The sequence below is a fragment of the Hylobates moloch genome, unplaced genomic scaffold (genome assembly GCF_009828535.3).
Source record: "Hylobates moloch isolate HMO894 unplaced genomic scaffold, HMol_V3 SCAFFOLD_8, whole genome shotgun sequence".
Taxonomy (NCBI): domain Eukaryota; kingdom Metazoa; phylum Chordata; class Mammalia; order Primates; family Hylobatidae; genus Hylobates; species Hylobates moloch.
Genome location: NW_026652283.1, coordinates 96,871,344 through 96,897,619, shown reverse-complemented (window position 1 = coordinate 96,897,619; position 26,276 = coordinate 96,871,344). Strand labels below are relative to the sequence as shown.

Sequence of the window (26,276 nt, the reverse complement as noted above, 5' to 3'; positions counted from 1 at the left end):
TTGGTTTCATTATCTCCCAATTAAGTAGTGGTGACATCACCACTAACACTAGTATCCAAACTCTGATACAAATCCTAAAGGTATTGAGTCAGTAAGAGCAGAAGCTATGTCGGGCCATACTGACCAATTTCTGAGAACCACATTAGCCACATTCATGCAACTAAAACCCATCTACGACACACAAATGGCAGATGAGAAAAAAAACAAAGGATGAGGTCATTAAACTTTATCACTGGAAATATGATTCCACTGTTTCAAATAGGAAACCTACCCTGGGAGACTTCCACCAAAGTGCAGAAGGACCTGATGTATGGGCTCATCATCTTCACACTAGAGTCCTAGGTCAAAACTCTGGAAGGAGGATAAGAAAGGTCTAGACTGTGAACCACCTGGACAGAAAGGTCGTATCCCAAGTGCCCTGCCTATCTGTGACAGCTGCTAGCCAACAGACAATTCTGGTTATGAAGTTTTCTCTTGAGAATGGCTTGATTCTCTTATGCCACCAATAGTATTAGTCTGGGCAGCGTTCCCTGGATATTTACTTTTTTTTTTTTTTTTTGCCAAAGACAAACTAGAACAATGCCTGTGTAAGAACAAGGACTCTCAAGATCCTGCTACACAGTATTCACAATTAAAAGGGCCCAAGATTCAGGACCACCTGAAGACAACTGACAAAAAGTAAGTGTCAGAGCCAGAGGCCAACCTCTGCTAGATGAAGCAGCAGCACATAACTCCATTTCTATCTGATAAGGAGACAGAAAAGAGGCATCTCGAACAGATGAAAAACCAAAGGCTGGGGTCCTAAAAAAAACAGACTGGCTTCAAAGAAAACACTAAGGAAGACCCACAGAGCTGTATTAATTTTAGTAAAAATAATCATATGCCAACAGGGGAATTGAACCACTTTCTAAATCATAGTATGAACTCATCTCTTCAGATACTTGGTAAGTGGTCAAAGCTTGTTTTTATAATTACTTTCACTGTCTTGGGCAAAAAGTCTTTCTTATCTTTGGTCCTTAGGTGTGGTATCAGTTTCTTCCATTTTTTTTATGTGTTACAAAACAATCTTTTTTTTACTTGACATCAACAAGTAACAACAAGGTGCAGTATAAACACGAAGTTGCTGATATTGTTGCTTTTATACACATAAAATACCAACATCTCCCATACATTTTATAGGCTATACGAAGGTCTCAAAGAATTAATAAGTTATCCAAAAATATTATAACATTTACGGCTGAAATACAGTAAAGCCTGGTAATATATGTTAAGGAAAAAAACCTAGACCAACATTTTAAATATTGGTTTCTTAAATATGTTAAATTCCCATTAACAATATAATCTAAGCACCAAAACAAACAGCTAAGCAAATTAATTTAAAAATAAAACAATTTCTAAGTAGATGAATATAATCACGATGTTTATACAGCTATAAAGCATAATTTGGAAGCTGAGCCTAGTAAAAGAATGACCTGTAACAGAATGACAGAATCATTTATCAATCGTTGAGCTGTGTGATTTAAAAAACAATTGTTTTCTCTTCCTCTCACCAAAATCTCCATTTGAGATAAGTTTCAACTATTATTTAAAAAAAATTTTTTTAACGTAACTGGCCTACTTTGTGGTGACTGACACAATATTGATAAAACTGCCTTCTTGACCTTCCCCTTGCTCGCCAAAAGAAGTGGTTTAAACAATTACACAAATTTTACAAGAGCTTCTGCCAGGGCTCAGACACCACAATGCAGGGTCACTACCTTAGGTAACATCTGCTCCCCAGAGTCTTTAGGCATTAAGTGGTTCAGTGAGGGCTTCAGCCCTAGTGGTATTTTCAGGTTTTCTCAGCTGGGACTCCAGTCGTTTTTCATACAGCATAGTGGCAAAGTCAAGGAGGAACATAAAACTTGCTATAAATCCAAACACCTGAGGAAAAAAATGAGGAAAGGTTATATGAGAATTTTGGAATATAATCTTACATTTCCTACTTGGCTTGCAGAATGTTTCATATAAACAAAATGTTCATGAATTTTATACATGACTACTCTTTAATGGTAAAAAAATATTTAAGTCATCAAAAAATGGAAAGAAGTTATAAAAGAAAAACTTCCAGAATAATGGCTATTAGTCAAAGTCTCACAAAATATTAATGTTCTGCCTTATGTGTGCATGTTTATATGTGGAGGGCTAATATATGAAAGTAGGGTTAACAGATAAACATTAAATCCTATAAAATGATACAAAACAAAAATATGTGCATGGTTAGATTGACCCACAGATGTGATAAGGAAAATATGTGACTAGGCAACTCAGCCTAGGTGAAAATGAAAAAAGTTATTAATATCAAAACAGAAATTCCATTTTGAAGATACTATTAGGTTAAATTACTTAATGTTCCAGTTGTCACACTGCAATGACACAGTGACATGACGCCACTACCTACTTCCTCTTCCTTAAATCACTTCCTCAATTGTTCTCTTCTACAATATGATCAAACGTTCTGAGAATTCTATCAAGAGACAGAAGACCACTATCAGGAGACAGAAGACCATGCGTCTGCTTCAAATTTAGCTTCTCCACTAGCAAAACCCTTAAGGATATGGGGGCCAGATAAGTTCTCTGTAAAAAAGAGAAAATTGATGTAGGTGACGGCTAAAGTCTCTTCCAAATCTAATACTCCCTATCTCCACGATTTTTATTAATAACATTCTCTTACAGTCTGTTGCAGTCTCCTGACCTCTCCTCCCCCCTCTAAAGAATATGCATTCCACCTCATTTTACCACAAAGTAAACTGAGCTCCAAATTCATTAAGTCCCCCAGATATCCCCAACATATCCAATCTAAATTTAATTATCAATGCCTCCCACCCTCCCATCCCCCGCCACAAAAGCCAAGTCTTTTTCCCTCTGGAATCTTTATTTTTGACTTCATGGCATTTATCCCCTTATTTTCCTGGCAACCTTCTTAAATACATCGAACTCAGACCAAATGTCACCCTTGTTTTTGAAGCTGTCTCTGATCACAAGTGATCTTCTAGCTCTTTTGTTCACACACTTCTGAATTAAAAAAAAAAAAAAAAAAAAACTTCCTCATGCATTTAAGTCTATAAAACTTTTCATAATTTAAATAGTTACAAAAGGTAATTTCCAGCATATTATAAATATCGGCTTTTTAAACTACCTGTCACTATTAAATATATCCAATGAAATATAAATACTGGGACAGTCTAATTAAAATACAAAAATTTTTTTTATAGCTGTAAATTTTTTCCCTGGAACTCAAGTTTTCCTCAACTTCATTTCACTTTCCCCATAGAATTTTATAGTAATGTATTTTTATACAAATAAGTAGCCAGAGCTTTTAAAGTTAAAAATGAGTTAAAAAACTCATTATTTTATTGATCACCATCTCATACTCCTCTGCAACAAAAATGTTTCTAAACTGAAATTAACCATAAAGTCCTATTAAAACTTTGATTTTTCTCTTCTATTGGTTTATGTACCCATGAATAAATATTGCTTATTGCTAGAATGAATCAAGATTCAATGTTAATTTTATTTCTGTTTTGTTTTTATACGTGTAAGTGCTAAGAAACTGTTGTCATATGAATAGATAAATATAGCCATGCAATTCTCTGAACTCTTTTTGAGTTTTCTATCATAAAAAGCAGTTTTAATGATGTATTAGCTGACAACTCTATTAATTACAACTTCAATTTTGTTTTTTTTTTTTGTTTTTTGAGATGGAGTCTCACTCTGTTACTTACGCTGGAGTGCAGTGGCACAATCTTGGCTCACTGCAACCTCTGCCTCCCAGGTTCAAGCGATTCTCCTGCCTTAGCCTCTCGAGCAGCTGGGACTACAGGCGCCCGCCACCACGCCCGGCTAAGTTTTGTATTTTTAGTAGAGACAAGGTTTCACAATGTTGGCCAAGCTGGTCTCAAACTTCTGACCTCCTGATCCACCCGCCTTGGCCTCCCAAAGTGCTGGGATTACAGGCATGAGCCCCCCACGCCCGGCCTAACTTCAATTTTGTTAAAAACAAAGTATTAATTGGAAACCAGCTGACTTGGAAGACGATTTGTTGTCCAGTTGCCAGTCATTCAAGTTCACAGCACTGCTACCAGTCCAAGGCGATGATCCTTGATTTACAATTCCGAAACCCAAAGAACTACATTAACTCCAGGTTTTCATGATTCATTTGGCTAAAAATTGACACGAAGCAAGACTGTTTACATGGAGTAAGACTATTTACAGTCTTTTCTTATCCCTTTTACTATAAATATTCTTATGTTTTACTTCAGATATACCAATGTTAGATTACAGGGTACTCAAGTGGTGTTGTGTAATATAGCATATGTACAGCACTACCTTTCTAAAATCCAGAATATTCTGAATCCAAAAAAAAAAATTCTGGCCCCAAGAATTTCAGATAAAAATTGGATTTTTTTTTTTTTTTTTGGGAGACGGAGTCTTGCTCTGTCGCCCAGGCTGGAGTGCAGTGGCGCAATCTCGGCTCACTGCAAGCTCCGCCTCCTGGGTTCACGCCATTCTCCTGCCTCAGGCTCTCTGAGTAGCTGGGACTACAGGCGCCCGCCACCAAGCCCAGCTAATTTTTTTGTATTTTTAGTAGAGACGGGGTTTCACCGTGGTCTCGATCTCCTGACCTCGTGATCCGCCCACCTCGGCCTCCCAAAGTGCTGGGATTACAAGCGTGAGCCACCGCACCCAGCCAAAAATTGGATTTTTATTTTCAACTGTCTCTTTGTTGTACTCAAGGGTTTTTTTGTTTTACAATTCAGGGTAATCCACCATAATAAGTCATATGGCTTGGGTCTGTGTCCCCACCCAATTCTCATGTCAAATTGTAATCCCCAATGTTGGGGGTGGAGCCTAGTTGGAAGTGATAGGATCATGGTGCTTTGGCGCTGTTCTGTAATAGTGAGTTACTGCAAGATCTGCTTGTTTAGAAGTGTGTAGCACCTCCCCACTCTCTCTCTTCCTCCTGCTCTGGCCATGTAAAATGGGCCTGCTTCCGCCTTGCCTTCTGACATGACTGTAAGTTTCCTGAGGCCTCCCCTGCTATGCTTCCTACAGAGCTGTCAGAACCATGAGGCAATTAAACCTCTTTTCTTCATAAGTTACCCAGTGTCAGGTATTTCTATATAGCAGTGCGAGAAGGAACTAATGCAGCAAGATTCAGGACAAGCAAGTTTTTTTCTTTTTGAGGGGCAAGGTGGGTGGCGACTGTGAATGGGAAGGTGGAAAAGAGCTGGTGAGACTCCTTCACCAGAGATAAATTCTCAGACATACTAGTTTTAAAAAAGATTACATATGGAGGTTTAAAAGCTGGAAATTAATTTCCTCAACACTATCTCTGCCTCGTACTCCTTGAAAAGTCTGATGAAACTTTGAGGATATGTACAACCCACTGAAAACTGCTGTCTAGACCAACTTTTTTTTCTATTATTATTTTTTTTCTTCTTGTAGAGATGACGTCTCCCTATGTTGCTTGCCCAGGCTGGTCCTGAACTCCTGGCTTCAAGTGATTCTCTCACCTTGGCCTCCCAAAGTGCTGGGATTACAAGCCTGAGCCACGGCACCCAGTCTCAGAACAACTTCTATTGGTTCATTTAACAAACTCCATTACAATTTCACTTTTCCGTCTCCTTTTCTAGACTGAGCCTCTGAATCATTTTTCCCATATATTCTCCATATCTAGAATAGCACCTGGCATGTAGGTGTGCATTTATTGAACTGAAAGTGGAGAAATATAAAATAATAAAATCAATTTTACCACTTCCATTAGCAATAACACACTGATATGTGGAGTAAGTGGGTTTTTTTTAAACGAAATTCAGTCAAATTCTATAGGCTCTAGGTTTTAAAGGCTATCATATTGATTTGCTTGTAGGTCTTCTATTCAAAATTACACTAAAAAGTAAACTAAAAGAAAAACAACTCTAACATGCTGTATAACTTGTCAAGTACTCTCCAAATTCCGTATTTCTAAGGAAACAAAAATAACCAATGTTAAAAATACAAGGTACTTACAATTGCAGCAATTTCAGCTGAAGTCCTGTCATGTGTGGAAACAAAAATGATGGATGCCAACAAAAACACACATCCTGTTCCCAAAGTAATATAAAAATCCTATGCATACATACAAAACACAAAAGGAATACAATACAGTTAGATTCATGGAAATGAACTTTTTCATTTTTAACTTTAAAAAGCTCTGGCTACTTGTTTTTAATACAACCCAAACTTACATACCCAAACTTCTAACTTTTCAATAAGCCTGGCATTCAATAAATACCCTGTAAAAAAAACAGTACCCACACTGGGCTAGGCATATTAAGAGAACACATTACAAGATAATCTTTTAATAACAACAATCCCCTATGCCAGGAGAGGTGGCATGAGCCTGTAGTCCCATCTAATTGGGACTTTTTTTATTATCCAGTCTCAAAAAAAAAGAAAAAAAAAAAACAGTCCTGGAAAAGATCTCGTGTGTATGTGTGCAAGTGTTTGTGTATGTCCTCTTTTTCTGAGACATATTAAAATTATCTAAGCCAAAGCATTTATTACAATTCCATCTTACTTCCAGCAAAAAAGCATTTTTCTTTCAAAGTATTTTATGGTAGGATGACATCTCTGAGAGCACTCCAATGCTTTGAAAGCACTTTCTAAAAGAAAGAATTTTAAAAACCACCCATTATTAAATAGATGTATGCCAATAGTGTATTTTTTAGACACGTAAGCTTTCTGGAATAACATATTGCCTTCAACTGTTCCAAGTGGGTAATCCACAGTGAGCTTATATGATGAGCTTATCTACTACATAAAAGTTTCCATATCTCATCATAATGCAGCTTACGATCATGAGACGTTTCATGGGTTTCCAAGTGCTCTCTCAGGCATTACCTCACAAGGCTCTCATATGCCAGCTGAAAGCAGTAATGACATATACACTTGATTCAGAAAGGGAAACTTGGTAAAATGATAGCCACTCCAAAGGGTTTTAAGTCTGATACTTTTTGAGTTTTCTGAACTGCAAACTCCACTAAACCTAGTATCAATAAAACTGGCTGGGCACGGTGGCTCACGCCTGTAATCTCAGCACTTTGGGAGGCTGAGGTGGGCGTATCACCTGAGGTCAGGAGTTCGAGACCAGCCTGACCAACATGGTGAAACCCTGTCTCTACTAAAAATACAAAAAAATTAGCTGGGCGTGGTGGTGGGTGCCTGTAGTCCCAGCTATTCTGGAGGCTGAGGCAGAAGAATCACTTGAACCCAGGAGGCAGAGGTTGCAGTGAGCCGAGGTCATACCACTGCACTCCAGCCTGGGTGACAGAGCGAGACTCCATCTCAAAAAAAAAAAAAAAAAAATCTATAAAACTATTTAACACAGAATTCCTAAATTGTCAATCATTCGCTTAACATTTATATAAAATGTAAGAGGTTTTTTCGCCGGGCACGGTGGTTCACACCTGTAATCCCAGCACTTTAGGAGGCCGAGGCGGGTGGATCACCTGAGGTCAGGAGTTCGAGAACACCATGGCCAACATGGTGAAACCCCATCTCTATTAAAAATACAAAAATTAGCTGGGTGTGGTGGCGGGCACCTGTAATCCCAGCTACTTGGAAGGCTGAGGCAGGAGAATCGCTTAAACCCGGGAGGCAGAGGTTGCAGTGAGCTGAGATTGTGCCATTGAACTCCAGCCTGGGAGACAAGAACGAAACTCTATCTCAAAAAAAGAAAAAAAAAAAGAGGTTTTCTCTGCTTCTAAAACATGTTTCCCTGTAGTACTTTATTTTTTAATCCCTTTGATTATTTCAAATTTATTAGATATAAATATAAAATTCTATTTACTAATATTTGGAATACATTCAAGTTAATTGAAACAAGACAATCATTTTGAGACCATAATGTAGTGTTCAATAAACATGGGTTCTAGAGTCAGTCTACCTGAGTTCAAATCCAAGCTATACCACTAGTAAATGTAAATGTCCCAAAAATGTTGGCTACTGTTGTTCTTAATAGACTCTGACTGCAATAACATGGGATAGAAAACATTCTCTCTTAAAAAATATTATTCCTTTGGGAGGCCGAGGTGGGTGGATCACCTGAGGTCAGGAGTTTGAGACCAGCCTGGCCAATATGACGAAACCCCGTCTCTACTAAAAGTACAAAAATTAGCCAGGTGTGGTGGCACACACCTGTAATCCCAGCTATTTGGGAGGCTGAAGCAGGAGAATCGTTTGAATCCGGGAGTGGAGGATGCAGTGAGCTGCTATTGTGCCACTGTACTCCAGCCTGGGTGACAGAGCAAGACTTCTTCTCAAAAAAAAAAAAAAAAAAAGTTATTCTTCTCTAGGCACCACCAGTACCACACACTCAAAACACATTCCTCTAAAACAGAAAACCTCTCTTGCATGAAAAAATATTTAAAATCTAAGTGTATTAATATGCAGACAGTAAAAAGTGATTTTTAAACCATGCAAACATGAAATCTTTATGATATTAGGTAAAAAGTACAATATATGTCCTATGATTACAAATATTTTAAATTTTAAAACTATGAATGGAAAAAAAAAGACTTAAAAGGAATACAGCAAAATAATACAAAAGCTATTTTAGGATGGACTAATTTTTCTTTTTTCTCAGTATGTTTAAACCAGTATTTACTCAAAATGACTTTTTAAATGCTCAAGTTTGATATAATAAATATTTTACTTTTTTTAGGTTACACCATTATACTACACTGGTCAATATTATAATGTTGTTTCTTGTCAAAATGATACTAAACTGGACAATATTATAATACCGTTTCTTGTCAAAATGATCAGTGTGCTTTAAACACTACAGATGCAGCATTAAAATAAAAATTAAACATTTCTAAAAATATTTTTATGGTGATATTGTTTCACTGTTAAGAAATGACAAAATGATTTCAATCTTTAATTTTTTTATATAAATTTTTCCAGCCAGAATTTGGAATATATACATATTTTTTTTTACACATTCAAACTATAAATCAACCAGCTCAGACACTTGAGAACTTTTCCCTTGTCCAAATCTTACGGCATATTCATCTGTAAAAAAAAATGTCCAAAGACTACAAATATAATTTTAAAAATTCTAAGGATTATCTGTATCCTTTTAATATACATTTCATAAAACAAATGAGTCCTGTTGTCATTGTCACAGAGATTCCTATAGTGATGGCATTAGCCATGACAGCACCTCAAGATGGTAGGGCATTGGTTCTAACAGGATTCTGCTCCTAGCAAACTAACACAGGAACAAATGCATTCTTAATTCACTTGTAGACAACTTTTCATAAAGCCATTAAAGCAAAATATAGGAAGAATTACATGTTGTTTTATTTTCCCTGATCACTGAAGCTTTAAGCTTTAAATGTTATTTTAAAGCTCCAGAAATATTTCACATTAGTTCATTACTCTATCTCCAATGTCTAGCATATAAATGCCTGGCATATAATAAAGGCACACAATTAATAATTGTAGAACCAATGAGTGACACTCAAAAGTGAGAAACCAGAAGTGACAAAATCCTAGGCTTTTTTAAGTCTAATGTGAATTACATTAAACCACCAATAACTGCAAACTATTGGCAGTGTCTGTCACTCTCATTCTAATCTCACTTTCCTTCTCTATCATCCCCTTGGTAGGAAAAAACAAGGTGCTTAGAAGCAGAGCGAGTTGGAACAAGGGATACTGTCTTTTCATGTTGCTGAGTTTTGAAAACATTACTGCTTTGAACAATAAAACTATGCCAGATTACAAAATAGCTATTAATATAGGGATGATATTTTCTCATGCTTACCGATGATTTTACTTTCCTGGTATCAACTCTCTCATAAAATGGAGTGCAATACACAATCAGTATAAGGAGACTCAGAAGAAAGGCACTGCAGCTTACAAACTCAAAAAAATAAAGTCCTCCACATAAAGTACATTGTGATACAACTTCTTCACAGATGAAGGCCAGCAAAGACAGCAACTACAAATGAAGCAAAACATTTTACTTAAGTGTTTTTTCAGAGAATCTACAGTATTTAGAAAGCTGTTTCTGAATAATACATTTACTCAAATATTTACAATGAGGAGACTATGGCAAACAAGATTAATGAATAAACCTAATCTACACAGAACTTACAGTTTGGCCACCTTGAAGGACATACAGGTAAATAAAGAATTAATTAACCTATCGTGTACTAATGCCAGAACAGGGGAAATATATAATATTGTTATAAAAGCAGACAGGAGAGACGCTCAACTTCGGGGTCAGGAAAGGCTTCCTGAAAGAGAAAGCTGAGACCTGAAGAACAGAGTCAGTTTGGGGGATGAAAGATTAAGGAAAGAAATTCCCAGCAGAGAAGCAATACACAGAAAGGCCCAGAAATGAGAGAGGATGGCACCTGCCCCCTGACCCAACATACAGACAACACACACCCCGACCTCCAACTTAACTGTCAAAGTGAGTCAAATCAACATGGCTTAAGTATAGAGTTTAAGGGAAGAGAATGGCAGCACAAAAATTATTATATGAGGCTAGAGAGGTAAGCTGAGGCCAGATCTAAATGTCCTCGTTAATTAAAGAGTCTGGATTTTAAAGTAAAGGTTGACAATGATCAGGTTTATGCTTTCAGTAGTTCTCGCTGGCTAAAATATGGAGAAGGGACCAGAGGTAAGGCAAACCTTGGGGCGGACATCCAACTGGGAAGCTGATGTAGGAAATCAGGGCAAATAATAGCGACCAGGGAGCAGCAATCGAGAAGAGTGGCAATCACTGAGAGATGCAGCAGAAGCTCGTATCAGACAAGATGCAAAAGCTCGTATCAGACAAGATGTGTACAAATAATATGGAACACAAGATAACACATATGTACCTTAAAGATTTTAACTTAAAAACGCACATTTATTAACAATCTGCTGAAGTGAGTCTTTATGGGTCTACTGACTGGAATTCCACATGTTTTCTGCATTAATCACTTTCATCATCTATGGACTAATACTTCCAGACTGATGTTATCTGAAGTGAAGTGAGATCTTAAACACTTGAAACACACAGTTCAGAATCTTTCTCGAGTCAGACTATTTTACCAGCCTTTTACAGTTGCCTTGCTCTTCCTTAATTCCGTGGCAGATAAATCTTTTAGTAACTTATCTTTCAGTCTTTCCAAAGCATTCAATTTAGTTTTAAAGAAACAATTCATTTTAACACTCAGTTTCAGCTTTGTAATATTTAACTGTATGGCCATAAAAGTATAGTTAGCATAAACCAGTAATGGGAACAACACAACTCAACTGATGACAGAAGCAAGAGTTCCAGAGTGCTAATGAGACGCCTACTGGCCATGGCAGGCTGTGGGTGACCGGTGTGAGGTCAAGATGCTTGGTATGGTGAGTGGAGAATGTTAACTCTGGTTAAATTGGCAACTCAATTACACGCAAGTGGGTTTTAACTACTTCCAACTGCTGTATATGTGGTACTAACATACTGGTCCTCACTGAAAAAAGAGTGAGGTTTTTTTCTTTTTAAAAGGCAAGGGTGCTGGGGAGATAATAAATTCAATTTTAAATGTGCTGTGATTGAGGAGGTCTGTGGAAGAGTTTGGTGAAGATGTAGTTGGAAACCAAATGAATATATAGTCTGGAGCTCAAAGGAGAGGTCTAAGATGCAGATAAAGATGTGGCAGGCAGCAGAGTGGGAGGGTGAGATGACTCAAATGAGGAAAGATAGCCTTATGTGGAAATCTGAGGAATCTGAAGCTTTATGGGATATCAGAGGGTAAGAAATCAGCAAAGAACAACTAGGAGCAGCAATCAAAGGGGTAGTAAACAAGAAAAAAGTATTTACACACACACACATGCACAAACACACAAGTAAACAAGAGTGCTAAATGCTACTTAGAGGTCAAGTAAGAACAACACTGCAACACCTACCTCAGACTGAGCTATAAGAAGGCTGCCAGTGACATTAGCCAAGAAAAGTTCCAGGGTAGTCAGGGAGAGAAGCTTGATTACAATACTGTGTATTGGGAAGTAAGGGGAGGGTAAGGCAGTGAAAGAGAGACAGCATAGGCAGTAAGTGTGGCTGGGAAAGAATGGCCAGATAGGGCAGTAGTGGATGAGGTCAAAGAGAAGGGAATTTCAACATGGGAGAGAACTGAGCATGTTTAAATACTTAGGCAGAAACCAGTAAGATGGGTGGGTCTAAAGACATAGATAGAAAAATGGCTCTCTAAAGACAGGATTCAGGGCTCAGGTTTGGGACTAACTCTTCTCTAGAAATAGAAGGGATGAGAGTGAAGAAGAGTATTTTGCTTGGGCAGTTTGTGTGGGTTTTGTAGAAGCTGAGGGAATTTCCTGCTGAGGGCCAAAACCATCAAAATGACTGATGACCTAAGTCAGAGGCTAAAGGGAATTCCCTTCTCACCCCAGTCAGGCCAGAAGAAGCAACCAGACAGGTTAATGGCAACAAGATTGCTACCAAAATCAACAGACACATTTCATAGTAATAGTAAATATCTTATCCTTCAAAACATTTTCATTAAAAAGAGACAAACAACAGTTCAGTGGTTTCTTTAAAAACTAAGCATGTATCTACCATATGACCCAGGAACAGAACTCTTGGGCAACTATCTCAGAGAAATGAAAACATTTGTACAAAAACCGGTACGTGAATGTTTGTAACAATTTTATTCACAGTAGCCCCAAACTAGAAACATTCCAGATGTCCAATGGTTAAAACAAACTGTGGTACATCCATACCATGGAATATTAGCAATAAAAAGGAGCAAACTTGATATATGTAATGTCTTAGATGAATCTCCAGAGAATTACTCAAAGTAAAAAAAAAAAATCCAATCTCAAAAGCTTACATATTGTATGATTCCATTCATAGCCCATTCTTAGAATAATAAAAATAATAATGATGGCTAACAAATTAGTGGCAGCCAAGAGAAAGGGGAAAGGTGTGGCTACAAAGGGGTAGCACAGGGAAGCCTCTGCTGATGGCACAGTTGTGTATCTTGATTGTGGTGGTGATTATAGAAAGCTATCCACATGGTAAAATTACACAGAATTACACACAAATGCACATACAAATGAGTGCATGGGACCTCCCTGTACTTTTTTTTTTTGCAATTTCCTGTGAATCTATAATTATTTCAAAATAAAAAGTTAAAAAATAATTCAAATCTATACTGGTATCCAAACCTTTAAGGGATTTCCTCTCCCTCCTACTGGCTATACAAAATGTATATATCCCCACAACTGAAAATAATTTATATAAAAGAAAAAATAGTCTAATTGTAACATGAATGGTTACATTCTCTGATTTCCTGTAAGTTAGTGAAGCATGAAATAGCCCAGCATGTCCCCAACAACTTCCTTCAGACAGCTGTTAGGTAGTAAGGCGTTCCCAATCATTACACCACAGGATATAAAGTGACAACGCCAAGACAAATCCCAGAAGGCCACTGTGTAAACATACTTCCTTAGTCTCCTATAATCATACTTACAGGATGAGTTCTTGTTTTTTTTTTTTTTTTTTTTTTTTGAGACGGAGTCTCGCTCTGTGGCCCAGGCTGGAGTGGAGTGGCGCGAGCTTGGCTCACTGCAAGCTCCGCCTCCCGGGTTCACGCCATTCTCCTGCCTCAGCCTCTCTGAGTAGCTGGGACTACAGGCGCCCACCACCAGGCCTGGCTAAAATTTTTTGTATTTTTAGTAGAGACGGGGTTTCACCGTGGTCTCGATCTCCTGACCTCGTGATCCACTCACCTCGGCCTCCCAAAGTGCTGGGATTACAAGCGTGAACCACCACGCCCGGCCCAGAGTGAGTTCTAACATGACTATAGTCTAATAAAATACTAAATATCTAACATTTCACTTGCCTTTTTCTTGCCTCTATGTTAAATCTTGTCCAAGTTTTAAAAGTTTCTGAGAAATTTACAAAATATACCTAGGTTGTATAAAAGTCAATTAACTGAGAGAAGATACCAGCCTAAAACTCTAATTAGGGTCTGGGAATAGCTGAAGCACTCATGTTACAACTAGACTATTAGGCACACTCATGTGTGAAGGCTATATGGCAATAAAAGGTTATCTGTAGGACAGACATAGGCTGCTTGTCTATTCTCAGTAAAAAAAGAAAGACAGGATCCAGCTTGTCCAGAAGCAGTCAGTCTCAAGTCATTACAAGTCCTATTCCAAATGTATTAACAGGTGGCATTCCTACAGACCTTACTGACCTATTGCCTCAGAGCAATAGTAGGAGGCAGGTTCTGCCTGGACATCTTAAGAGAATCAAGGAGAACAATATTGTATGGACATCTGGCAGGGCACAGTGGCTCACACCTGTAATCCCAGCACTTTGGGAGGCCAAGGCGGGCAGATCACTTGAGGCCTTCTGCCCACCCTGGTTCAAGACCAGCCTGGCCAACATGGCAAAACCCCATCTCCACTAAAAATAGAAAAATTAGCTGGGCATGGTGGCGCATGCCTGTAATCCCAGCTACTTGAGTGGCTGAAGCATGAGAATTGCTTGAACCCAGGAGGCGGAGGTTCCAGTGAGCCAAGCTACTGCACTCCAGCCTGGGTGACAAAGCGAGACTATCTCAAAAAAAAAAAAAAAAAAAAAAAAAAAAAGAAAGAAAAAAATTCTCTGCCTACCCATCTCTGAGGCTACTAACCTTCCTTTGTAAGCTCCCACAGCATTATGCAATTGCTAGCTCAAAGTGTATGTGAACTAGCAACACTCCAACACTGTTCTACGTATAGGAAGATATAAGCTCAATGTACAAGAAACAATAATAACAATATATTTTATACCACATTAACTGAGCATTCATTATATGTAGATTAGAAAATCTCAAGAAAATGTTCGAAGGAGCTGGAGAAGGATGAGTGGAAAAGCAGGACTCAAACCAGGTAGAGACACACACAGAACCTGGATAGACACATGACATTCTAATTCTAGGTGGAGGATGAAAAAGAACATATTCATAAGGGCAAGAATTTGCATAGTAAATCCAAAAATGATAATAAGGCAACTGACCTAACTGGATGGGGATGAAGCAAAAAATGGTTTAGGAGTTGGGTGTGGTTGTGTGATGATCATGCAAGGGAATATGGATGTCTAGATGAAGGCAGCAGGGAACACCTGCCTGGTTTAGTAGGTTAGAAAACAGGAGCAACAGAGGATTGGGTGGGGCCTAAAGGAATTCTACAGTTCGAGTGTAGAAGGGAAAAGAGCAACTAACTTGCTTACCAGCAAGCCACAGGAAGTGTTTTTAAAAAAAGAAAACTCCTTAAAAAGCAGCAAGGGCCGGGCGCGGTGGCTCAAGCCTGTAATCCCAGCACTTTGGGACAAAAAAAATTAGCCAGGCATGGTGGCAGGCGCCTGTAGTCCCAGCCACTCGGGAGGCTGAGGCAGGAGAATGGCGTGAACCCGGGAGGCAGAGCTTGCAGTGAGCTGAGATCGTGCCACTGCATTCCAGCCTGGGCGACAGAGCAAGACTCCATCTCAAAAAAAAAAAAACAAAAAGCAGCAAGTAAACATACTCCAAACTGTTAATCATACTGTGACACCTGGCAGTGTGAGGGGTGGGAAAGTGGTTTTATTTTAATATTTTTAGTTGATTTTTTTTTTTTGGTAAGCACTTTCTTGTATTAAAAAGAAAAAAGTGTAAAAGTTGGCCAGGCGCGGTGGCTCACGCCTGTAATCCCAGCACTTTGGGAGGCCAAGGCGGGTGAATCATGAGGTCAGGAATTTGAGACCATCCTGGCCAACGTAATGAAACCCCGTCCCTACCAAAAATATAAAAATTAGCCGGGCATGGTGGTGCACGCCTGTAGTCCCAGCTACTCAGGAGGCTGAGGCAGGAGAATCCCTTGAACCTGGGAGGCAGAGGTTGCAATGAGCCAAGACTGCACCACTGCACTCCAGCTTGGGTGACAGAGTGAGGCTTCGTCTCAAAAAAAACAAAAAAAAGTGTAAAAGTTGAAGGAAGAATTTCGAGAAATGAGTAGTCACCAGCATTAAATGCCAAAGTGGTCAACAGGAAGAGAGAGAGAGTCCCGTCTGGGAAGTGAGGAGCGCCTCTGCCCGGCCGCCCCATCTGGGAAGAAGTGAGGAGCGCCTCTGCCCGGCCGCCCCGTCTGGGAAGAAGTGAGGAGCGCCTCTGCCCGGCCGCCCCGTCTGGGAAGAAGTGAGGAGCGCCTCTGCCCGGCCGCCCCGTCTGGGAAGAAGTGAGGAGCGCCTCTGCCTGGCCGCCCCGTCTGGGAAGAAGTGAGGAGGGCCTCTGCCCGGCCGCCCCATCTGGGAAGTGAGGAGCACCTCTGCCCGGCCACCCCGTCTGGGAAGTGAGGAGTGCCTCTGCCCGGCCGCCCATCGTCTGGGAAGTGGGGGGCGCCTCTGCCCAGCTGCCCCGTCCGGGAAGTCAGGAGTGCCTCTGCCCGGCCGCCCCGTCTGGGAAGTGAGGAGCGCCTCTGCCCGGCCGCCCCGTCTGGGAGGTCTACCACAGAGGCCAGAAGCAATGTGGGGGCTCGACGTGGTGGCTCACGCCTGTAGTCCCGGCACTCTGGGAGGCCGAGGCGAGTTGATCACTTGAGGCTGGGAGTTCGACACCAGCCTGCCCAACATGGTGAAACCTATGAAAAATACAACAGACCAACCAACCAACCCAGCGACAACAAAACAGGTCTACCCTGGAGTCATACTCTAATTTTTTCTATTTTCCTCCCTTTCTGATCCTTTATCCCACTTTCTTTTTCTTCCTCTTCCTTCTCCTTCTTCTTTGTCAAATAGAGGATTGGGTTATTATCATTGATCCATACAAAGTCCCTCTCTCATTTATTTTCTTTAATTCCCACTCCCCATTTCTATTCCCCATCTTCCCATGTGCAACCTTCCTAATATGTTTGATATGCATCTTTTTGTTTGTATGTATTTTTAGAAAATGTTTATTGTTTTGTGTGCAAAAAAAAAATTAATTAAAAAAAGAAAAAATATAGGAAGAGAGAAAAAATGTCGCTGAATTAGCTAAGAAATTCATGGTAAATGTAACCCATAAGTAAAAAGGCTCAATTATTATTTTTTGGTAAACAGTTTTGTTCTCAATAGCATGAAGTCATCATACTAAATATTGCTTACTGAATATTAAGCTAAGTACCTAACAACTGTATACCCAATGTAACTCCTTCTAATGACATAAATTTTTACCCAAATATAATTAAGGGAATTATCAAGCTTTTAATGTCAGGAGGGCCCTTAGAGGACATAGTCTCCCACCCTCATGTTTACAAAGATGGAATTAAGCTACTGACAGGTTAAGCCCCAAGTTAGCTTGGCACAGACAAGAACCCAAGTCTCTGACTCCCACTCTGTACTTCCTCTCCCCATGAAATACTGTTTGTTAAATTCCTTTTATGAGTATGTATGTTTGTGTAGGTTTTCCCTGTAAGACTGGCTTTTTGAAGTTAAACCCACAGTTCTGTATGTTTCCTTTAATGTATTAAATCATACAATAAAAACAATTTGCTAGCATCAACAGACTTGGGAAGTCTCAGTGACTAAAAGATGATCTTACAGCTCTGGTGATTTAAACACTGGATAATTACTATCCTGCATCTATCTCTCCATTTCAGTTTCACTACCCCTTCTTTTTTTTTTTTTTTTGAGATGGAGTCTTGCTCTGTTGCCAGGCTGGGTGCGGTGGCTCATGCCTGTTTCACTACCTTTTCTGAAATTTCAAGTGTTCCTTAAAAGGGTCACTATATTAAATACGAATTCTCCATTAATTTAACAGTCTACTTATATTTTATAAAAAGAACTTTTAAATGTTTGCCATTAATTATAAAGCTCCATCTACAAAATGATATGAATTATAAATTAATGAACTTTACTATTAAAAACTTTGTAGTTATAAGTAAAGTTCAAATTTACAAATCCATTAGTCTGAAGAAACAGGCCAGGCCTCCCTTGCCTTAGGCAAATACTTACTCTTACAAAGGTTCAGATATAATTTGCTGATATTACGGATCTTCCTCAAGGTAAAATAGAACATTTCAATTTACTACACATCAGTTTTCATATTTAAATAATGAAAAGAGCATCAATATAAGAAATGCTTCCAAGTAATTTGTTTCTTGGTACTTATAAGGTAACATTATTTATAATGTAATATATTGAAAAATCACTGGCGATTTCTAAAACTGCTTGCCAGATGAGCGACTAGAATCCCAGTACTGTGCAGCTATCAGGACAGTCAACTGACAGCACGGACACAATGTGCAGCTTGTTGCACAGAAAATTACACATATTTAGGTCACTGCACCAGCATATTAGCAAGCAATTAGGTTACCAAACGTCAATTCTCCCCTTAAAACAAAAACTCCCAGGCCGGGCACGGTGGCTCACGTTTGTAATCCCAGCACTTTGGGAGGCCGAGGCAGGCGGATCACGAGGTCAGGAGATCGAGACCACGGTGAAACCCCATCTCTACTAAAAATACAAAAAATTAGCCGGGCATGGTGGCAGGCGCCTGTAGTCCCAGCTACTTGGAGAGGCTGAGGCAGGAGAATGGCATGAACCCGGGAGGCAGCGCTTGCAGTGAGCCGAGATCGCGCCACTGCACTCCAGCCTGGGTGAAAGAGCGAGACTCCGTCTCAAAAAAAAAAACAAAAACAAAAACAAAAACTCCCTCAAAAACATTCACAAAATAAAACATGAACATATGGACAAATCTAAGGATAGTATAAACTGAAAAACTGCATAAACTTAGGACTCCAGTAACTCCTTACACTGAATTCTCAACTGAGTATTTCTTCTTAAGCTCTGGAAGGGTGGATGGTAGTCGGGGGATGCTTAGGGTTTTAACAAAACTTAGGTCATATCTAAATGGTAGACACAGCTATGTTAACTTCAAGAGATAGAGAAGTTACGTTCTTTTATCTCTAATCTCTGTGTACAGGCTCCACTCTATCCCTTCAATGTTCAATTCAGTTCTATAATAGCAAACCCCATGGAGCATCAGAGGTTTGAAAAAAAAAAAAAAATCTTAAGAGTGCAAAGAACCTCAGAGGTAATCCAATTCAACCTCCGAAGACTCTAATGTAAGAATTTCTTAAGTATATACACAATGTCTGGTTTTTAAGTTTTAGCCGGGCGCGGTGGCTCACGCCTGTAATCCCAGCACTTTGGGAGGCTGAGGCGGCTGGATCACGAGGTCAGGAGATCGAGACCACGGTGAAACCCCGTCTCTACTAAAAATACAAAAAATTAGCCGGGAGCGGTGGCGGGCGCCTGTAGTCCCAGCTACTCGGAGAGGCTGAGGCAGGAGAATGGCGTGAACCCGGGAGGCGGAGCTTGCAGTGAGCCAAGGTCGCGCCACTGCACTCCAGCCTAGGCGACAGAGCAAGACTCCGTCTCAAAAAAAAAAAAAAAAAGTTTTAGAGCAGGCTTCTTTTCTCTTGTAGGATCTTTGAGATTCTGTTAAGATTTATGGGTCCAGAATAATATACTCAAACATGTAAGTGTACAATATTTTGAATAAAATTTCACAGGGTTTGCAGGTCCCTTGTTAAAACACCTCCTCTTCTGATTATGGGTTTCTCCATTACAGTTGTTTCCTTACTGGAGCTCCCAATTCTGTTTAGTTTTTTAAAAAAATTAAACATCTAAAGTAAAACAACCAATCTATCTAAAGGAAGAATTTGAGTTAAGGCAAAGACCTTGCCTATAGCCCCAGGCTGGAGGACAACTTTTACTGACTTCATATGTAACTTTCTTGGGACTTGCTGGATAATTCCTGTAATATGCTGTTACTGTGAAGAGATAAGACATTATCAAAACAAAGCAGGAACAAAGAGACAACCATCAAAGTGAAAGGCAGTAATGAAAAAGTACTTTTAAATCTCCATATTAAAGAAAGCATTCTTGTAACATGACAATTTCCCCATAAACAAATAAATGGATTTCATAAAGAGATATTAGTTTTTATGTTTTCTCCATTTCTTCTTATGAATGATGGAGAACAAATAATAGTCTAACGATCTTTTAAGGCAAATTCATCTTCTCTGTGTCCAAGTATAACATTTACCACAAGGCTGGGCGCGGTGGCTCACGCCTGTAATCCCAGCACTTTGGGAGGCCGAGGCGGGCGGATCACGAGGTCAGGAGATGGAGACCATCCTGGCTAACACAGTGAAACCCCGTCTCTACTAAAAATACAAAAAATTAGCCGAGCGAGGTGGCGGGTGCCTGTAGTCCCAGCTACTCGGAGAGGCTGAGGCAGGAGAATGGCGTGAACTGAGCCTGCAGTGAGTCGAGATCGCGCCACTGCACTCCAGCCTGGGCAACAGCGAAACTGTCTCAAAAAAAAAAAAAAAAAAAAAAAACATTTACCACAAAAATTGCTGGTTGTGTTCCATGTTTTCTTCTATAATAGCAATAAGCAAGGAAACTGGTTATGTTCTATTCCAAAGATACAATTTACTAAACTATAAGAAGGTAATCAGAAAATTTACTTTAGCTTTGCCACTTTTTATTAGAAAGAAAAAAATAAACGCAACTGAAAACAGGAGATTTTGTGGGCAGCAAACCAATACAGATTATTTTTTTGAGCAGCAAGAATGCTTCAGATGGGCTGGGCGCAGTGGCTTACGCCCGTAATCCCAGCACTTTGGGAGAGCTGGAGGGCGAAAATCACCTAAGTCAGGAGTTTGAGACCAGCCTGGTCAACATGGCGAAACCCCGTCTCTATGAAAAAAAAAAAAAAAATCAGCCGGGCATGGTGGTGCGTGCCTGTAGTCCCAACTACTCGGCAGGAGAATTGCCTGAACCTGGGAGGCGGAGGTTTCAGTGAGCCGAGATTGCGCCACTGCCCCGCCCCCAGACCCAGCAAGACTCGGTTTCAAAAAAAAAAAAAAAAAAACAAAGCTTCAGATGAATATTCTTTTCTGTTCTAAAGAGTTCTACTATTCACTTAGAAAATTTTAGCTTTACTGCAGAGAAATACAGCCAATACCTAAAAATCATCATGTGACAGCTGACAAGAGCAAAAGGAAGAAGGAAGAAGGTAGAAGGAACAGCTTATGCAAAGGAACAGTGGCAGGAAGGAGCCCCTGATGCCTCGTAATAAATTAAAGGTGGCCAGTGTGGAACCACCTAGAGGGAGACTGGAGAGAAAGATAAGGCCAGATCCTACTGGGTTCCATAGGCCACATTATCACTTGCTTTCAAATGATTTCCCAGTCATCAGCAGATGTGATCATTTTGATCGCTAAACAGCAGTGCCGATTTTCCGACTTCTGTTTTTCTATTCAATAAAAGTAGGTCACCTGAGTTCTAAGAATTTAACTTCTGGTCATTTGAGTTGTAAGGATTTAAGTTCTTTCCAAGGAAACCAATGAGCTAATTTTTACTTAGAATGGTTAAAAAACAAAACAAAGTAAGACAAAACTCATAAACATTATAAGCATTCAGATTTTTCCTAAACTGGTTCTATTGCAGAAATAGAACCTAAACTGGTTCTATTTTTCCTAAACTGGTTCAACCCTCAGTGGTTGAAACAGTACATAGGAGCTCAATACGACTGTAAAGTGAGTAATTTAAATTTCAAAGATGCTTTGATGTTTTCACGAATAGGTTTATGGTACTTTAACTGCTTAAAACAAACTCAATAAAATGGAAAGATGCATACCATGTCCTAGTTCTGCTATCCGCACATACTCACAAAAAACTGTCCTTTTGACTTTCCACGTAGAACCCATATTGCTCAATTTTGAAATAATTCTTTTCCAGTCAATATAAAACTTTTAGAAGACAATTTACCGGACACACACACACACACGTCAATGCCACGCGTGGTATCGCAGGATTTTGTCCAGCAAGTTAACTGCCCCCATGGGCTCGCAGCAGGAAACCGCAAGAGCCAGAGAAAGATAAACAGCGCTTCACAGTCTAAATACAGGCACTGTAGGCGATAACGCAGGGTAGCAGCAGGGAGAAGGGAGGAAAGTCGCTATAGAGGATGAGTGAAAGATGTTGAAGTGGCTGACTTGGGTCTCCGACGCATTTCCTGAGCCCGCCTAACAGGCTGGGGGGCCCCAGTTCTTGGGATCCCGATGGGGAGAGCCTTGGGACTGAGGGGCCGCCCGGCGGAAGGGCGGAGGGTGACGCCCCCTTCCCCAGGCCGAGAGGGAAGGAACTAGAAGTGTGGAAACCTCCTCTTACTGAACAACCAAGCTGAAACGAAGCAGCTCGGCGGCCTCCCAAGCCCGGGCCAGACCCCGCTCCCCAGCCCGGGCTCGCCCTCCCTGACCGCGGACTCACCAGCTGCAAGCCCTTGAGAACGCGCCGGAGCAATGGGAGCCGGCCCAGGAAAAAGTAGGCAGCGAGGCCGCTCCGGGGGCCTCTGGCGGGGCCCGGGTCCTCCTCCGTAGTGGGGCTGTACACCGCTCCGTTCTCCATCGCCTTGGGCCGGGGAGCGCAGCGGCCGCAGCAACCGCGCCGCTGACTTCTCGAACTCCAGAAGTCCCCGGTAGCGGGGAAGCCGCCGTCACTTCCTGGGCCTTCTCCCCGGCTTCCGCCCGACTCCGCCCCTTCCCGCCCCCGCCCTTGGCCTGCCCCGCCCCATCTCTCAGCAAATTTGCTTGTTAGCTCTTGGGATTCCTCCGACTTTCATCCAAGAATTGAGTTCTTTCTGTGAGCCTTTGATGGATTTCTCACCTCCCTCCATCTTTCATCTTCCTGACATTCATTCATTCACTTAATATTTTTGCGTACTTTCAGTGTACAGTGAACCCGGTTCTAGGTGCTTGGGTGACAGCCAAGTATCATCCAAAATCACAGGATCCCTAGTAACAGAAACAGACAATAAACAAGAAAACAGATAAATGCCAATTTCAGATAGTGATAAGTGGCGTGAAAATATGATACGAAAACAATGGGTTCAACCCTTCTGGTGGCTAGATAAATTTATTAAAAAAAAAAAAAAAAGAAAGAGGAGAAGAGGAAGGAGAAAGAAAAAAGAATGGAGAATTGGGTGCTCTACTTAAATGGCCACTACTAAACTGAGTGGTCAGGAAAAGCCTCTCTGAGGACCATGATCTTTGAGTTGAATGAGACTCAAAGTGTGAGAAGCCAGGCTTGGAAAGTTCTGGGGAGAGCCTTTCATGCAAGTGCAAATGAGTTTTGCAAATGGTCCCGAGGACCAAATGAGTTTGACTCAATCTGAAGCCCAAAGGCCTGTGTCGTTAGGAGTAAGTAGGGAGGAAAGGAGATGCTGGAGATGTAGGCAAAGGCCAGACAATGTGGAGGCCTTGCAGAGCAAGGGAAGAATTCGGATTTCATTTTAAGTACAATGAGTTGTCTGTAAGGACTTTCAGAATCGCTCCCTCCCGCGTCTCCCCAAATTCCATTTAGTCTCACTTTTCAAAATCATTTCCTTTGTCTCTTTCTTGGTCACCAACTGCTACAGTCACATATGTTAATTTTGTGTGAACTTGTCAAGGAATGTAATTATATTTTAGCAACTGAAGTTGATTGAGTTACAGGATGTTCACAACAGTATAAAGTAGGTTCGACAGTATAAAGTCGGTTACATTCATTTTCAAATGAGAAAACTGAGGCCAAGAGGCTGAAATCATATCCAAAGTCAAACAGCCAGGAGCAGCTGGAATGCAGGCCTAAGCAGTCTAACTCGAAACCTTGCTGCTAAACACTAACCCAGAAAACGTCAGCTTCTAACTCATCTCTCCATTGGAGTCTCAAAACCCATGGAAGAGAGAAGCGGTTTCTACTGCCATCAGCTGCTACATCTTCTCCGTGGCCCCAAACCTCCTTTTCTTCTTCCAGTAACAAACAAAAGCTCCCATTCAAATGAATAGAGACAAGTAGATACTGCCCTGCAGGGGCCACCTACAACCAGCCAGAACTACCCTTCTGTCTTTGATTACATACATTCTGAATGTCCTCCCAAGGCCAAGATGCCACCAATTCTGTCCAACAAAGAAGACCACTGTATTTTCACCAGGGCTCCAAGGATTCATTGCCCCATTATTCCTCAAGTCACTATCATCCCAAATTGGACACTACTGATGTCTAAAATTTCCTTGGAAATTCATCCAAAATTAAGATGAGTTGATGACTAGAGAGATGGAGAAAAGATTTGTGATAGGCCAGGCGCAGTGGCTCACGCCCGTAATTCCAGCACTTTGGGAGGCCAAGGCAAGTGGATCACCTGAAGTCAGGAGTTCGAAACCAGACTGACCAACATGGTGAAACCCCGTCTCTACTAAAAATACAAAAATTAGCCGGGCATGGTGGTGTGTGCCTGTAATCCCAGCTACTTGGGAGGCTGAGACAGGAGAATCGCTCAAACCCGGGAGGCGGAGGTGGCAGTGAGCTGAGATTGAGCCACGGCACTCTGGTCTGGGCGACAGAGTGAGACTCCGTCTCAAAAAAAAAAAAAAAAAAAAAAAAACAACAGGCCGGGCGCGGTAGCTCACGCCTGTAATCGCAGCACTCTGGGAAGCCAAGGCGGACGGATCACGAGGTCAGGAAATCAAGACCATCCTGGCTAACACAGTGAAACTCCGTCTCTACTAAAAATACAAAAAATTAGCCGGGCGTGGTGGTGGGCGCCTGTAGTCCCAGCTACTCAGGAGGCTGAGGCAGGAGAATGGCGTGAACCCGGGAGGCGGAGCCTGCAGTGAGCAGAGATCGCGCCACTGCACTCCAGCCTGGGTGACAGAGCGAGACTCCGTCTCAAAAAAAAAAAAAAAAAAATTGTTAAAAAAACAACAACAAAGATCTCTAATAAAGAAACTGCAGTAACATATTAATGGTAATATCTAGGTGAAGTATATGAGTGTCCACTGTACAATTATTTCAGCATTTCTGTATCTTTGAGCATTTTCAAAGTAAAGTATTGGGAGGAAGTTACAAAGAAACAAGAATACTTTGAAACAAGAGAGACGATGAAACAGACTTCGTCAACCTTCTTGGTTTGTTTAGGGCACACTTAGGCAATTCTCTAGAGGTCTCTGCTTCTCTTTGCATTTTTAGAAGACACAAATTTAGCCTGTGATTCATAAACTCAAACATGGCAAAGAATCATCTGTGAGGTTAATTAAAAACGAAGATTCTTGGAGATCTAGCCCCAAAGATTCTGAATGTGGATGGGGCTTAGGAATATACTTTTGTAACAAGCTCTTCATGTGAATCTGGGAAGAAATCCATCCACATAGAGAAACACTGTTTTATAATGTGATAAAAGTGAAAGCCATTGTGTAGTAGACAGTAGACGTGCTGTATTTTCTTTGCTCTGATTGATTTGGGGGTGCCTGGGATTTACAGACTAATATTTCACCCAGGTAAAGAAATGGGCATCCCTTCCATTTTCTTTGTAAATTGAAAGACCAAATAAACATGTTGGTGCTTCATGAGCAAATACTTGTATAGGAAACTCTTTTGATGGGCATATTCACACAGAAAACTGTCACCCTCATTAACGAATAAAACAACTTGCAATAGTCAAATGGTGGGACTCACTATGTTGAAATGAGAAATCTTACTTATGGTGAAAAAAATACAACAAAAAGAAGAAAGGAAGATACATTAAATTTAGGCTTTAAAGAATATTCACTGTTCTCCTTTAAAATTAGATATTTAATTTTTTAAAAAAAGAAAGAAAAACATTCACAAGAAGAGAGATTGGGGAACATAATTTGATGGGATTTCAGACATTCAAAAAATAATGTGTTAGTGTTGGAGGCTGTTGCGAGACCTTGGTTCTTGTCTTCTTAGTTTAAAAGAATTTAAATAAGAGACACACAGCAAAAGAGATGTAGCATAATTTTTTGCAAAAGAAAAAAAAATTTGAAAGCTAAGTACAGAATAGATGTCACACCCTGAGAGAGAGAGAATTCAGGGCAGGCTGCTCGTAAGGATGAGAAAACCTTGATTATTGCTGGAGGTTATTGCTAATCATGTATTATTTGCATGATTATTCATAAGGAGGTGGGAAGAAGTGTTACCATTAGGTTCGTGCAAGAGTAATCGCGGTTTGGGCCATTACTTTAAATGCAAAAACCACAATTACTTTTGTACCAACCTAGTAGTAAGCATCTTCTGGTTGGTCCTCTGGCTGCACATGTGCAGTAGCTGTGCACGCATGTTCATCCCTTAGGTGTCCCATTAGCATCGTAAATCTCCACCCAGGGGCGTGTTTTTTGCTATT

The 26,276-nt window shown here is 40.5% G+C and overlaps 1 protein-coding gene across 1 annotated transcript; it reads right to left on the bottom strand.

The window, feature by feature from the left end:
- On the bottom strand, positions 1-22,611 carry CMTM6 (CKLF like MARVEL transmembrane domain containing 6). Its single transcript, XM_032162218.2, has 4 exons — positions 22,367-22,611; positions 9,851-10,027; positions 6,052-6,150; positions 1-1,923 (listed from the first exon to the last, which is right to left on the bottom strand). The coding sequence occupies exons 1-4, from the start codon at positions 22,502-22,504 to the stop codon at positions 1,786-1,788; spliced, it is 552 nt and encodes a 183-aa protein (XP_032018109.1). The 5' UTR covers positions 22,505-22,611; the 3' UTR covers positions 1-1,785.
- Between the last annotated feature and the right edge of the window lie 3,665 nt (positions 22,612-26,276).

Excerpts from the sequence above, each read along its gene's own strand:
- CMTM6 (XM_032162218.2), bottom strand. The coding sequence starts at position 22,504 with ATGGAGAACGGAGCGGTGTACAGCCCCACTACGGAGGAGGACCCGGGC. Across the intron at positions 6,151-9,850 it reads CCAGGAAAGTAAAATCATCG|GATTTTTATATTACTTTGGG; the intron begins GTAAGCATGAGA and ends ATGTATGCATAG. Across the intron at positions 1,924-6,051 it reads CAGCTGAAATTGCTGCAATT|GTGTTTGGATTTATAGCAAG; the intron begins GTAAGTACCTTG and ends TTTTTTCCTCAG.